This window comes from Euprymna scolopes, chromosome 5 (genome assembly GCF_053919585.1).
Source record: "Euprymna scolopes isolate OS-2025 chromosome 5, ASM5391958v1, whole genome shotgun sequence".
In the NCBI taxonomy this organism is placed as follows: Eukaryota; Metazoa; Mollusca; class Cephalopoda; order Sepiida; family Sepiolidae; genus Euprymna; species Euprymna scolopes.
Window position 1 is genome coordinate 43061112 of NC_136486.1, and position 12666 is coordinate 43073777.

Consider the following 12666-nt stretch of genomic DNA (forward strand, 5'->3'; position numbering starts at 1 on the left):
GTGAATAGTAATTATATATACGTATGCGAGTGTTTGGCAGCGTGGCATTGTGTATGTGTGCGCGTTTATCTTCTCCTTGTTAGCACGTGTGTAGATGTGCGCGAGCTGATAAAACTGATATACGAGTCATTGTAATTTTGGATTGCCACCTGGCAACCGGAGAGACCAAAGGTCACAGGGTCGTTTGTAGAGAATACGTTCTTTGGTTCCTTTCGCTCTGCCGGTTAGTGAAATCTTCCCAGCACCGATTCTCTTGACTAGGTCTTATAGGAATGTCTAAGTTTGCACCGGCTTATTACATTTATATATATGTGTTACTTTTGAGTTTTTGGAAATATTTCCATTGGTTGAAAATTCTTTGAGTTAACACCTTCACGCCAAAATTTATTGGTTTTGGGGAGTGAGGAGGAAAACGAAGCAGAGAAGGAAAGAGTGCAAGGAATTGCAGCCATTTGCTTCTTAGTGTTTGTAGGGATTACTTAGAGATTAAGTCGGCATCGAACCACACCACAAATTCTTAGAAAAATTACCTTTCATTGTAGTTCATTTTTTTTTTTTTTTTTTTACAAAATCTTCAGGGGTGTTATTAGATGCTAACGAGTGTCGAGTGCACTTTCCTTTGAGAATAACATTAATTTTGACAGGAGCGAGTTCAAAATTAGCAAATAATTGAACCGGAACGCCGTTTTTATTGTCGTTTATAGGTTGCGAGTCTGTCTGTCTGTTCCCCTCTCTTTCTCTCTCTCCACCATCACAACCATAAAATTTATTTACATATCGATTGCTACACTGGAACAGTAACCAGAGGGACTAGTAAGAAATATCGACTACCGTGCTAATTTAGTGAGTGCTTTTATTTTCAGTTTATATTTAATTTTTTTCAAGTTTGGTTTTCAATAATTTTAAGAAACAAATAGTAAAGAGATAAAGGTTTTACTATTTATCTGTTTCTTTATCTGGTTACTAAGGTATTCGGAAAATCATGCAACGGAAAATTCGTCAATTTTGGCAATATAGGAAAATTAGGTAGTTTGACTTTGAAAAATTGTATTTTGACGTTTTTTGTTTTTTGTTTTTTTAATCTAGCTTCAATTTGGTACGTTTCCTAATTATTTTACATAAATTTGATGGTAATTGTTAAAGCAAACTTTATACTTAATTACTTTTTAAACAGTTCAAAAATTGTATTGACCTTTCTTTATAATTTTTGCCCTTTTGGCTATTCTTTTATATAAATATTTCTTTGATAGTAATAATTAAATCAAGTAATTTTTTAAATTCAAATAATTATTGCAATAACGAACTTGCGATGGTTGAATGATGATGATAGCGGCAATGATGTGATAGTAGTAGTAGTAGTAGTAGTAGTAGTAGTACTTTTTCCGTTACATAATTTTCCTAACTTTAAAAAAAAAAATTACATCACGCGTTGTGGATACTACTACTACTACTACTTGTAGTAGTAGTAGTATCCATAACGGGTGTAATTTTTTTGAAGTTTAGGAAAATTATGTAACGGAAAAATGGGTAACGGAAAATTCGGTGAATTAAAACAGTCCTATAAGCTGATAACATCAATTATAATGCATTTCAGTTTCTTCTTATACAAGTCAGCCATTTTAATAGTTTTCCTAATAGTTTAAAAAAAAAATTAGGTCGTGACTCATGTATTAATTCATAGATAGAGATTAAAAAACAGTATCTTGAGAAATTTTGTATTATGGACAACAAAACAAAAATAGAAACCCACTCAATAAATGTTATCGTGTTATTTACTGGGTGGGTTTCTACCAGGTGGTTATTTCGAATTACATTTACTAAAAACTATGCATAAAATACAGGCAAATCTTTATCATTATACTCGTCACGGAACGCTTAGTACGTATATCATAAAAAAATTTTCTGTGTTTTTGCTTTTTTTCATTTTGTTATTCTTAATAAACTCCGTATTTTGTTTAATTTACTATTTTTGAGCCATTATCGAGACTCCAAATATGTGACCCTCTCGCGTCTGCAATTTTTTCTTGTTCTAATGTAACACGTGGCACTACTTGTGAATAAACGTTAAAAAAAAGTTAAAACACAAAAACTTATCCAGCTACGTAGAAGAGTAACTTATATTGTCTTTGATAACATTTATTCATGATACATATTTTTTAACAGTTCTTAGTATTGTTGTCTATAGTACAAAATGTTTTATAATTTGGTTCAATTAGTATAATATTTTAATGACCAAGCTATATTGTAATAATTAAATTAACTTTCGAAATTGATATAAAAAGAAACTAACTACAAAAAAAGAAAAAAAAGAAAAAAAGAACTGCTGAAAATACAGGTAATTTTGATAAATTGATTTTTATTCTTAAACTAGCGAGAGAGAAAAGAGACTGTCATGGCAGACCCAATAAAGGTACACATGTACGTCGCTTATCGAGGCTAACTACTGTGTCTTGTTGTCTTTCCCTTACGGGTGAAGTCCTTCCCTCTTAACTATACAAACATGAGTTGGAAAACGTGAGTTGGTTGTCTCTGTTGGTTCCGTCTCAATTTTTTTTTTTTTTTTTCAGGAAATATGAGTATGGGTAGAACATGGGGTTCCTGGCTGTTGCTGTTCGAAAATGCTTGTTTCAGTCTGTTAACAAACACATTCTCTTCGGTACACGCAATGCTCCAAAATAAAAATGAAAAACTATGTCATTTCGTGTGAGCGCATGAATTGGAATTAGGTTGTATGTGTTGAGCTTTAAAATCCTGTGCTTAGTAATAAATAAATAAATAAATAAATAAATAAAACACTTCTGCTGACTTCTAAACACAGCGTCCAGCGAAGCACACAAGCATCGCTCAATGAACGCATATGTATACAAATTCATACTCTATAACTCACAAAACAAAAGCATGTTAACACACAGATTTATTGATGCCTATTTATTTAAACGCAAACGACGCCAACCGAAACAAACACGAGTAAACAATTTTTCCTTACAAAAGAAAACCACTTTTTTTTTCACCGGAAAGTTCTGATTCTTTTAACTTTTTACAAACACTTTAATGTTCACTAGCGGGGGAGGGGGGGTCTGAACTTGCTCGGTCGAAAATACCCTTAAATATGATATTTTAATTCATGCAGATTTCGTATTTATTATTATAAAACAAATTCTCTATTGATCATTATATTGTACCTAATAATACAGTAGTGATTTCAAAAGATTTAAAAAAATGACTTGAGTAGCATCAGCTAGAATAGAAACCAAAACATTTAGCGTGTTCCCTACCGTTTGAACTATCGACAGATAAATAAAAAATATTTAAAAGTAAACCACTTTAAGCTATGAATGAATTTGCGCATGCGCAAAAGTAACAGAAATATGTCGGCAAGTTGAAATGAATAGTTTGCATTTCAACTTGGCGACATATTTCTGTACGTGTTATTCATTCATCGAAACAAATATTTTACTTGTCATGAACCATCCTTGGTGTATGATTACTATTTCCTATTAATTTCAGTTCCATGTAACCAATAGTTTAAGAGTTTATTGGTTAAATATTTACACAGACACACACACACACATACATACATACACCTGCTGTTTTATTTATATAGATTATCTCGAGTTGTCAATAAACAAACTATTTTGTATGGATAGACTTTATCTTTCCTTTTGATATTCCTTTTTTATCCTCTAAAATCCTAATCATACAAGGAGTGAGCTTAATGCTTTATCAGCTATCACCAAACAACGCATGGTGTCAAAAGTGGGATATAGTTAAGCAACATAAATAAAGGGATTAAAAAATCGCACTGCTTATGTTCTCCTGATATCTAAATCATACAATAAAAGGCTAGACCGTGCCACGTATGTATATACATTAGTACCTATTTACTATGCCTCCCTACGGGACAGAGTTAGACACCAGGGTCGTTTTTTAACGTGGAGAAAAGGTACAAAAAAAAAAAAAAATTGTCTCAGTCGTGAGAGACTGCTCCTCCACCGAGAGAGAATAAGAAATGTAAGTGCAGCATCTGAAGAACAGATACTACGCTTTGATCTTGGCCCAAAGTTTTCCCGGTGTTTTACTAGTAGTTTAAAAACAAAAAAAGTATTTCTTCTTTTATCAATGCTACTAGTGATGTAAAATTAAATTTTAAACAGCAAAAAAGAAAATTTTAAAGTTTTTTTTTTTTTGGTGGTGGTGGTGGTGGGGGAGTAGATCGAAAAATACATTCAAAGGTTTTTGATTTCGATTTCAAACAGTTCTGATTTTTCCAATTCCGATTAATCGCCCTAACACTAATCAATATAGATTAAAATTATATAACCTAAAAGACCACATTAATGTTATGCATGCATGTACATGGGTAGTATCAATGTTAGTGATGGAATAGTTCCAATATTTTCCCGATTCCGATACAATTACCAATTCTGTTCTAAATTCCAGATTCTGATACAATTACCGATTCTGATTCTGATTTTGTTTTTAAATTTCTGAATAATCTGTTATAGATTTTGTTTTTAAATTTTCGGATTACTATGAATCATACTACAAAAAGAACACATAACGTTACGCATATATGTACATGGGTAGTAATAGCTGTGCCAATATATATTACAAGTTTTACTCATAAAATTTAAAATATATCTGATTTTTTCAGTCTAGAAAAATCTGTCCAGAATATCTTGGAACCATGAATCCTGTCTCCTTACTATTCTTCATCGTTGAAGCTTACAATACGATCGGACATATATTCGTGTTGTCCCGGATCCGACTTTTACCCCGGAAGGATATTGTCCGTCTCCGGAACTATTTTATTTTTGAAGTTGGTTCACTTGTTTGTACATCCTTCTTGGTGCTACAAAAATTCCATTGGTTGGTCTGTATACATGGACTGCAACACATTTATTATTTCACCTTCTGGGAGAAAACAGGTTCGAATAAAAAAGTAAGTATAAAAATTACTATTTAATGGATTGGTGAGGGTTAAATTTTTAATAGTTTTTTGTTAGAGACTAAGTAAAGGTGCGTGAATTAATGAAAATGTAAAATGACTTTATATAGTCTCAACAATGGTCATGCACCACTGAGAGAACATACAAGAAAGTCTGAAAGCCGATCAACTTGCTCAGAAGAGTAAGTAGAAATTATTGTTTGATGAATTCTTTTATTTTTTTTTTTACTGTTTAATGGATGTTAAAAGTTTAATGGGTTGATATTTGTTAAAAACGGAGTAATGTCTTGAAGAAAAAAGATAAATATGATTCTATTAGAAGAAATCTATATTATATTTCTAATTTAAAATTTTTTTTAAATTTTTAAAAAGTTAAAAGAATTTTTATTTTTATTTTACTTCAGTCGAAGTTCTCAGGAATCAAGTGACCCAGAACCTGGGGCTAACACTTACTCTATATCAGATACATAGATATTCGAATGTTCCATTTAAGTTCTTTATCTCTCAAACACTGAGTTAGTAAAGAAATTGAGAACAATTTTTCTCTCTCCAATTAACCATTTTTATATGTTGTAGTATATCTTCGTTTTGGTCTCTTGGTCTTACTGGATTCCATAACAAGAATTCATATATTCTGGTGGAGTATCCAGCTTCGTGCTATTACTTGAGGTAACATCACTTGGAGAATGTGCACCATTCATCGTAAAAGCTAATGTAAGTTAGCCGTAATGAGGAAATCTTATTTGGGCAGCGAATACTATGTGATTTTGAATATTTAGTCAGGGTTTATTTCTAGGGAAAACTATCCTCATGCCAGGTTGTTCTGGCAAACCCGTGTACAGAGAGACCTCAGACACTCGAGGATAGTGTCTAGTAGGCATTCAAGTTCTCACAAGTTTCTATTAGTATGTCTGTCTGTCTGTCTGTCTGTCTGTTCTCGGAAACTACTGACCGATCTGGCTGAAAGTTTATATGGAACTTTGTTATGATAAGGTGCAAAGAACTAAGTGCTATGGTATAGTCAGATCCAAAGTTAGGGATCGAAAATGATTATTAGGGATTAGTCACCACAATACCATATTTACTCTAGAAGCTTTGTTTTGTTTTTTTTTAGGAAATTTTTTTAGGCCGACCTAACTGAAATTTTGTATGGACTTCTGTTATGATAAGGTAAAACGAATTAAGTATTATAGCATCTGTTTGATGCACACTTAGGGATTCATAGGTATTAGTCATCACAATACCATATTTACTGTAGAAGCTTTATCGTGGCTCGGAGTAGATGGGGAAATGAATTGTTCAAACGATCTCAACAAGAGATATAGATGTAGACCTTAGCATTTAGAGGATCGATGGTGTCGTTCACATCCAGAGTGCAGAGAATAGTCACAGAAAGTGTCTGAGACTATGTTTCCTTTTGTTTTCCCATGTTATTTTATTTTTTACATTTGTGAATCCGTGCGCTCCCCTCGATGGCCGTCAGTGTGAGAAACTATAACCATGCATCCGTAAGAAAATAAAAGATGAACGAAAACTCCACGACACACAACGTTGAGTTAGTGAGTTGTCAAGCGGGAAGAACACATGGTTGAGAGAGAGAGAGAGAGAGAGAGAGAGAGAGAGAGAGAGAGAGAGAGAGAGAGAGAGAGAGAGAGAGATTTCCCTTGGGACTCCGAAACAGTTGGGCCGATTTTTTTTAATTTTCACATAAATGTATTTATGTGTCTGGACGTGCTATTTAGATATATCTTGTATTGAAATGCCTCCGATAAGTATTAAAAAAAATCGATGATAAAAAAATCCGATTAAAGGATTGATAGTCCGATTTTGACCAAAGTTTACACCCTTATACAGGCTAACATCACAAGTGCATATGTGAAGTTTTATCACCGCACAGCAGAAGGGCCTAGCATATAAAATCAACAATAGATTTTTTTTATGTCAGGACGTGTTTGAAATGAATGTTTTTGTTTGGAGCATAAGTGAACTAGAGTACTTGACTTTTGAATTTTAAAGATTAATTCAAGCCATTATATAAAAATAATTTGATAAAAATCAACACTAGGTTTTCTACAGTGTAATGTATTGGTGGGTTAGTCACTGCTTCCTCCCGGTGCACCGCAGTGGCTCCTCGACTAGAGCAATCAATCAATCGATATGATTAAAATATGGGTAACTTCATCGATTTCGATGACGGAAATATTAGAAGTGTAGAGCATTCGTGGATCCTCATTCAATTCTGCACAACGTCGAATCTCCTGAAAGTTTATTTATATATATATATATATATATATATATATATATATATATATATATATATATTCTTCAGTCTTTATATATATATATATATTTTCTTCGGTCTTTAAGGATTTCGTGTATATATATATATATATATATATATATATATATACACACACGAAATCCTTAAAGACTGAAGAAAATATTTTTCCCAACCCAGTGTACCACTTTTGGGAGAACTGGCTTTTTCTTACATTTAAAACCAACCTTGTGTCTAACTCTGCCCTAAATAAATACCTATTCCACCCCCGTTTTTTTTTTTTTTTTAATTGATTGATGTTTGGAAAAATCTCCAAAATAAACTCTCGATTGTTTTTTAGTTTGAAAAAAAAAAAAAAAAATCAACGATTGTTTTTAAATACAATAATAAATCTGTATAAAATAAAATTCAAATCTAAAACAAGAAACAATCGATTTTTATTTAGATGGAGTGGAACATTGTTTATTTTTTTTATTTAAACCCTTTGAAAAAAATAAACAATGTCTTTTTCAGGCTTGTGCCGACCCGAGATGTCTGTGCGTGTATGTATAGAGAGAGGAATGGGCTGGGTGAAGAAGAAAGACGTGGCGCGAAGGGGGAAGGGTTACACGAGAGAAGGGGAGAAAGAGATGGATAGAAGTTATATTACACTTTTGCTCCGGCAAATGCTCTGCTAGTAAAAAACAATAAAATATTGAGCAGGACTAAATGAAACCGATTGAAAATAAGATTTTTCTTTTTAACAACACTGATCAATATTTGTTTTATCTAGCTAAACAGATTTTTTTAAATCCATCTTGCGTTAATAAAGTTATTATTATGTTGGTGCAAAAATAATGTCATTTATAATATATATTCTTGAACATCAAAAAACGACATTATTTTTGCACCAACCTAATACAAATATATATATATATATATATATATATATATATATATATATATATATATATATATATATATATGCGATTTCCTTGGATTTTACTTATATGAATGGAAATTTAACTAACTTTCTTGGATTTACATTTTTGGATTTTACCGTCATTGGATACTTTACCTTTCACCAAACTATCCTTTCACGTGAAATCACCTTTTTCTTCACCCTATTCTCTATGCTTCACTTTTTGTTATCAAGTTGGATCTTTGACTTACTTGTTTCATCAAATACTTTTAAACTTAATGAGTTCTACCTCCACTGCTTTTGATGACTTCAAAAATTCTTTGGGGCAGGCTAGAAATAAGAGTTTCCATTAAGGTGCAAGAGATCCTGCTCCAGTTTCTGAAGATGGCTTCACGAAGTTCATTTTTTGTTCAATATTGTTTGCCATTTCGATAAACCCCTCTTGTCATCCATCCCCAACCATTTTAAATTGGGTTCAAGTCTGGTGAGCATGTAGGATGTCCTAAGAGATGGACCCCATTTTCTTGTAGAAAGCTCAAGGTCCGTCTTGCAGTGTGAATTACAGCATTATCCTGTTGGAATAACCACACATCTCCACACAAACGATGACCCTCCATCATCAAAGATGTTTTTTTGCAACATGCTAACATAACCAGCTGCTGTCTGATGACCCTGCACCACCTGGAGCTCCATCGTCCCTCTGTAAAAAAAGGCCTCCATACCATTACAAACTCTTCACCACTATGATGTGTGGAAAAATTTTCAAAGGGCATGTTTTTATCATACCAATATCGCTGGAAGCCATCAGGATCATCTAAATTGCATTTTTTCTCATCAGAAAACAGGACTTTCTTCCACTTCGCATCGTCCCAGGTTTGGTATTCACGACCAAATCTGAAGCCGTCAACCTTTTAGATTGTAATATTAGTATAACCTTACGTCGAAAGAGTTTAAAATCTATCCTTAACAAAAAATATTTCTTTTTAAGATTTTAAAGTGGTCTTAAATTTTTCATCAGCAGTATATATATATATATATATATATATATATATATATATATATAAGTGAGAGAGAGGGAGACTGATAATCATTAATTTTTTTTCTTCCTTTTCTATTTCAGGTCCTCAGTTGGAGTTCCATTGACTGGATATATAGCAAATACAATTCAAAATATGAATGGAATCTCATATTTGGATCATCGCTTGATCTAGGAATTCATGTCATTTTTACTTATCTTCTCATTCAAAACATTATTAAAATCGAAGCAATTCTAGGAACTTTGATTTGCTTAACTATGGTTTATTTTGTGTTTTTCTCTAACAGATATGCTTGGTCCAATCCGCATAAACCTCCTGCTTGGGTGAGCAAAAGAGTTCAACCTGTGGAACTTTACTGGGATGAACAATAATTGCTATCGAATTAGTGATGGAATGATTTATTATTCTTGATTCCGATACAATTGCTCATCCCATTCTAAATTCTCGATTCTAATAAAGTTGCCGATTCCAATTCATTTTAAATTTAGTCTTTTTTTTTGGTGGGGGGAGGGGGTAGGATTACCGTACAAATCCATGTTAATATAAGCACCTAGTTTCGCAAACATAAATACTCTTATGGGAGTGATGTATAAATTTTAATTTTACTGATAGTCGAAAATCAAGAAATCTTTATCATTTCATGATTAATACGAGCCATGAAAAATTAAGTTTTAAACAAAAACAAAGACATTTGAAGAAATCGTTTTTGGTATCGGAAAATACGCACAATTTTTTTTTACGATTCCAATACCGATTCTGATACTCCAATTTTTTTTTTCGATTCCCGATTCCGATTAATCGTCCCAACACTAATCGATATATGCTGGCTCAGATTCGGGTCTAACATAGGGAAAAGCGAGTATTAGACATTATTAATATAGTGTTGCGTTCACTAAATAAATCAACGTTCTTTATACGTTAGGTATTTTATATGCACTTTTTTATTATCCTTATCTTTTATGCAGTATTCATGTTTCATTTATTCCTTACTCTTCTTGTTGTTTATGTAACCGTTAGAAACAGGCTTTAGTGCTCGTTATAGGCGTTATAGGTATAACGATTATAGGTATTACTGATTGACTTTATTGTTTTTTTTTGTTTTGTTTATTGGTTGCTTCGTTGTCTTCGTCTACTTTTGCTGTGATCCGTCATCAATAGTGCTATATAAATAAAACTTTTTTATGCAGAAAGCAACGGAGAAATGTTAACTGTGCGTTGCTAAGGTTTTATTTCTAGAGAGAATTGATTCACATAGGAGATAGAGAGAGAGGGAGAGAAAGAGGGAGAGAAAGAGGGGGAGAAAGAGGAAGAGAGAGGCTAAGGTTCTCTTAGTTAATTACTATTCGGCAAGATCGTGACTAATCGTAAGGTTTCCACCCACGAAAGACGTAACGAAGAACTATCCCATTTCCCTCCAAACCGGGTTCTTTTATCCGCCTAAAATTTCGCCCAGTCACGTAGTCTTATCACGCTTTTCACATCTTGCATAAAAACAGATACACTTCTTGCATCTTCTCTTTTATTTTATTTTTAATGTGCGAGTTGCAGAAAAAAAAAACACCTTTTGTTTCTTTGCGGTAAGGCTATTTCTGTCATTACTACTACTACTACAATTAATTAGTTAACTTCTTAACTGAAACGAGTGACATGCGAACAGAGACCTTCAGAGTAACATTTCACACTTAACTATTATCAAAGTTTTCTTTATTGGCCAACTACCTCGCGGTACGTCCCCTGGTAGACTCGCAATATTCAATGTCTCCACAGTTCGGCTCCCCCAAACAGCTTAGATAAATACTTTTGCAATTTTAACAAAAGAGCTTTTTTTTTTTTTTTTTTTTTTTTTTTTTACACAGGAATCACCGCTTAGCAATACCCGGGGGCCGCTCGAGGATAAGGGTTAATGGGTTTAGTCATTGTGATTATAGCGTAGTGAACATAACTAGTGGGAATTTTGTAAATTGGATTACTTAGGGGGACGGTTCATCAAGAACTTGTTTACGTTGGACTTGAAGACAATCAGATTGTAGTCAGCTGGAAAACAGGCAAACGGAAGAGAATTCCACAGGCGTGCAGTTCTAAGAAAGAAGCTTTGTTCATGGAATCTACATTTAGGTTTAGGCACAGATAAAGAGTGTGGGAAATTGTTAATAGTAGTTTTGGCTACACGAGTGTTTTTCGTGAAAATTTGGCGAGGGGGGGGGACCATAGATTGAAGTTCAAATGAGCACTTACCATGAAAATAACGATAAAGCAGAGACAGACCTGCAACGTCTCTTCTGTGGGAAAAAGGTTGCAGGGAAGAGAAAAGGGCATCCCCCACTAACCTACGAAGTCTATATTGAACTCTGCCAAGACAGGATAAGCTGTTTCTAGCAGCTCCTGCCCAGATGTGGCAAAAGTACTCCATCGTTAGCCGTACCTGACTTTTATAAAGGTAGAGAATTGCATCAGGAGTGAAATATCAGAGCGTCTCCATTTACGCTGAATATCTACAGAATGCCAACATTAATATATTACATTTGGATGTGTCCCCTGTGGAATTTTCACAAGTTCCGCTAGTGGAGTAATATTATCAAGTATCATTCTATTTCTCTATAGCTTGCCGAGCCGTTCCCTTAAATAATCAAATTATACCCAATTTCCACCATTAACGATTATACGCTGTTGTACCGATGACTACCGTACACTAATTAACCCTTATCGGTTTTCCTCAATTTGAACAAGCAGTTGATTATCTATTTATGTAGAAGTATCGTGTAAGCATATAAAATTTTCAATGTCACTTCCTTCATCGCCATACTATAGCTATTTTTTTAAATAGTTATTTGATCAATAATATAAAATTGAACGATATCACTTTTCTACGCATTTAAACATACATTCAGCAGAGGTCGTTTCAGGCACAATCATCTCTCCTTTTGTGATGATAGAGAGCACAACAATCAGTTGATATAAAAAAGATTGTACATGGAATGTCTTTCTTCCTGCTTTGCCTCGCCAGCTCGTTATGCACACGCATTTCACGGTATGTAAGACATTTCACTCAATTTACAGACACGCGTATCCATTTTTTCCGACTTCACATAGCAATGGTCATTTTTATGAGTACACCCTCAAAGTGAACTCTGTTGTGTTTATAATAAATGAATGTTTTTTCATACATTATCGTTTAAGTGTTGTTTCTTTATTTCATTTATAATTGCTTGTTGAAAATTTATGAGAGACGATGTCAAAGCGTCCACTAACTCCTTTAAAGTCAATACATGCCTCTAACAGCATTTGGTTTATTTGCAACCGTTTTAGAGTTTTAACTGTATCTAAAGTGTTGTATATACCTTCTACTAATAGGGGTTGAATTAATTTTTTTTTATCAGCAGTCATGTCTTCTTAATCCAGACGATGAAATTTATAATGTGACCATCGCCTGCCGGGGACTATGGCAGTGTGCCCGTGTCGTGAGGATGTGTCTTGAACGGCTGGGCGTCCTGGACACGCAAAC

At 33.6% G+C, this 12666-nt stretch overlaps 1 protein-coding gene across 1 annotated transcript; it reads left to right on the forward strand.

The window, feature by feature from the left end:
- The first annotated feature begins 717 nt into the window (after positions 1-717).
- Positions 718-12327, forward strand: LOC145276802 (uncharacterized). Its single transcript, XM_080128121.1, has 3 exons — positions 718-843; positions 4655-4942; positions 9248-12327. Exons 2-3 carry the CDS (start codon positions 4688-4690, stop codon positions 9533-9535), a joined length of 543 nt encoding a protein of 180 aa, XP_079984247.1. The 5' UTR covers positions 718-843; positions 4655-4687; the 3' UTR covers positions 9536-12327.
- The last annotated feature ends 339 nt before the right edge of the window (positions 12328-12666 follow it).

What these genes read in the sequence shown, in the direction of transcription:
- LOC145276802 (XM_080128121.1), top strand. Translation starts at nt 4,688, where the DNA reads ATGAATCCTGTCTCCTTACTATTCTTCATCGTTGAAGCTTACAATACG. An exon ending in AAACAGGTTCGAATAAAAAA is followed by an intron (nt 4,943 to 9,247) that starts GTAAGTATAAAA and finishes TTTCTATTTCAG; the next exon opens with GTCCTCAGTTGGAGTTCCAT.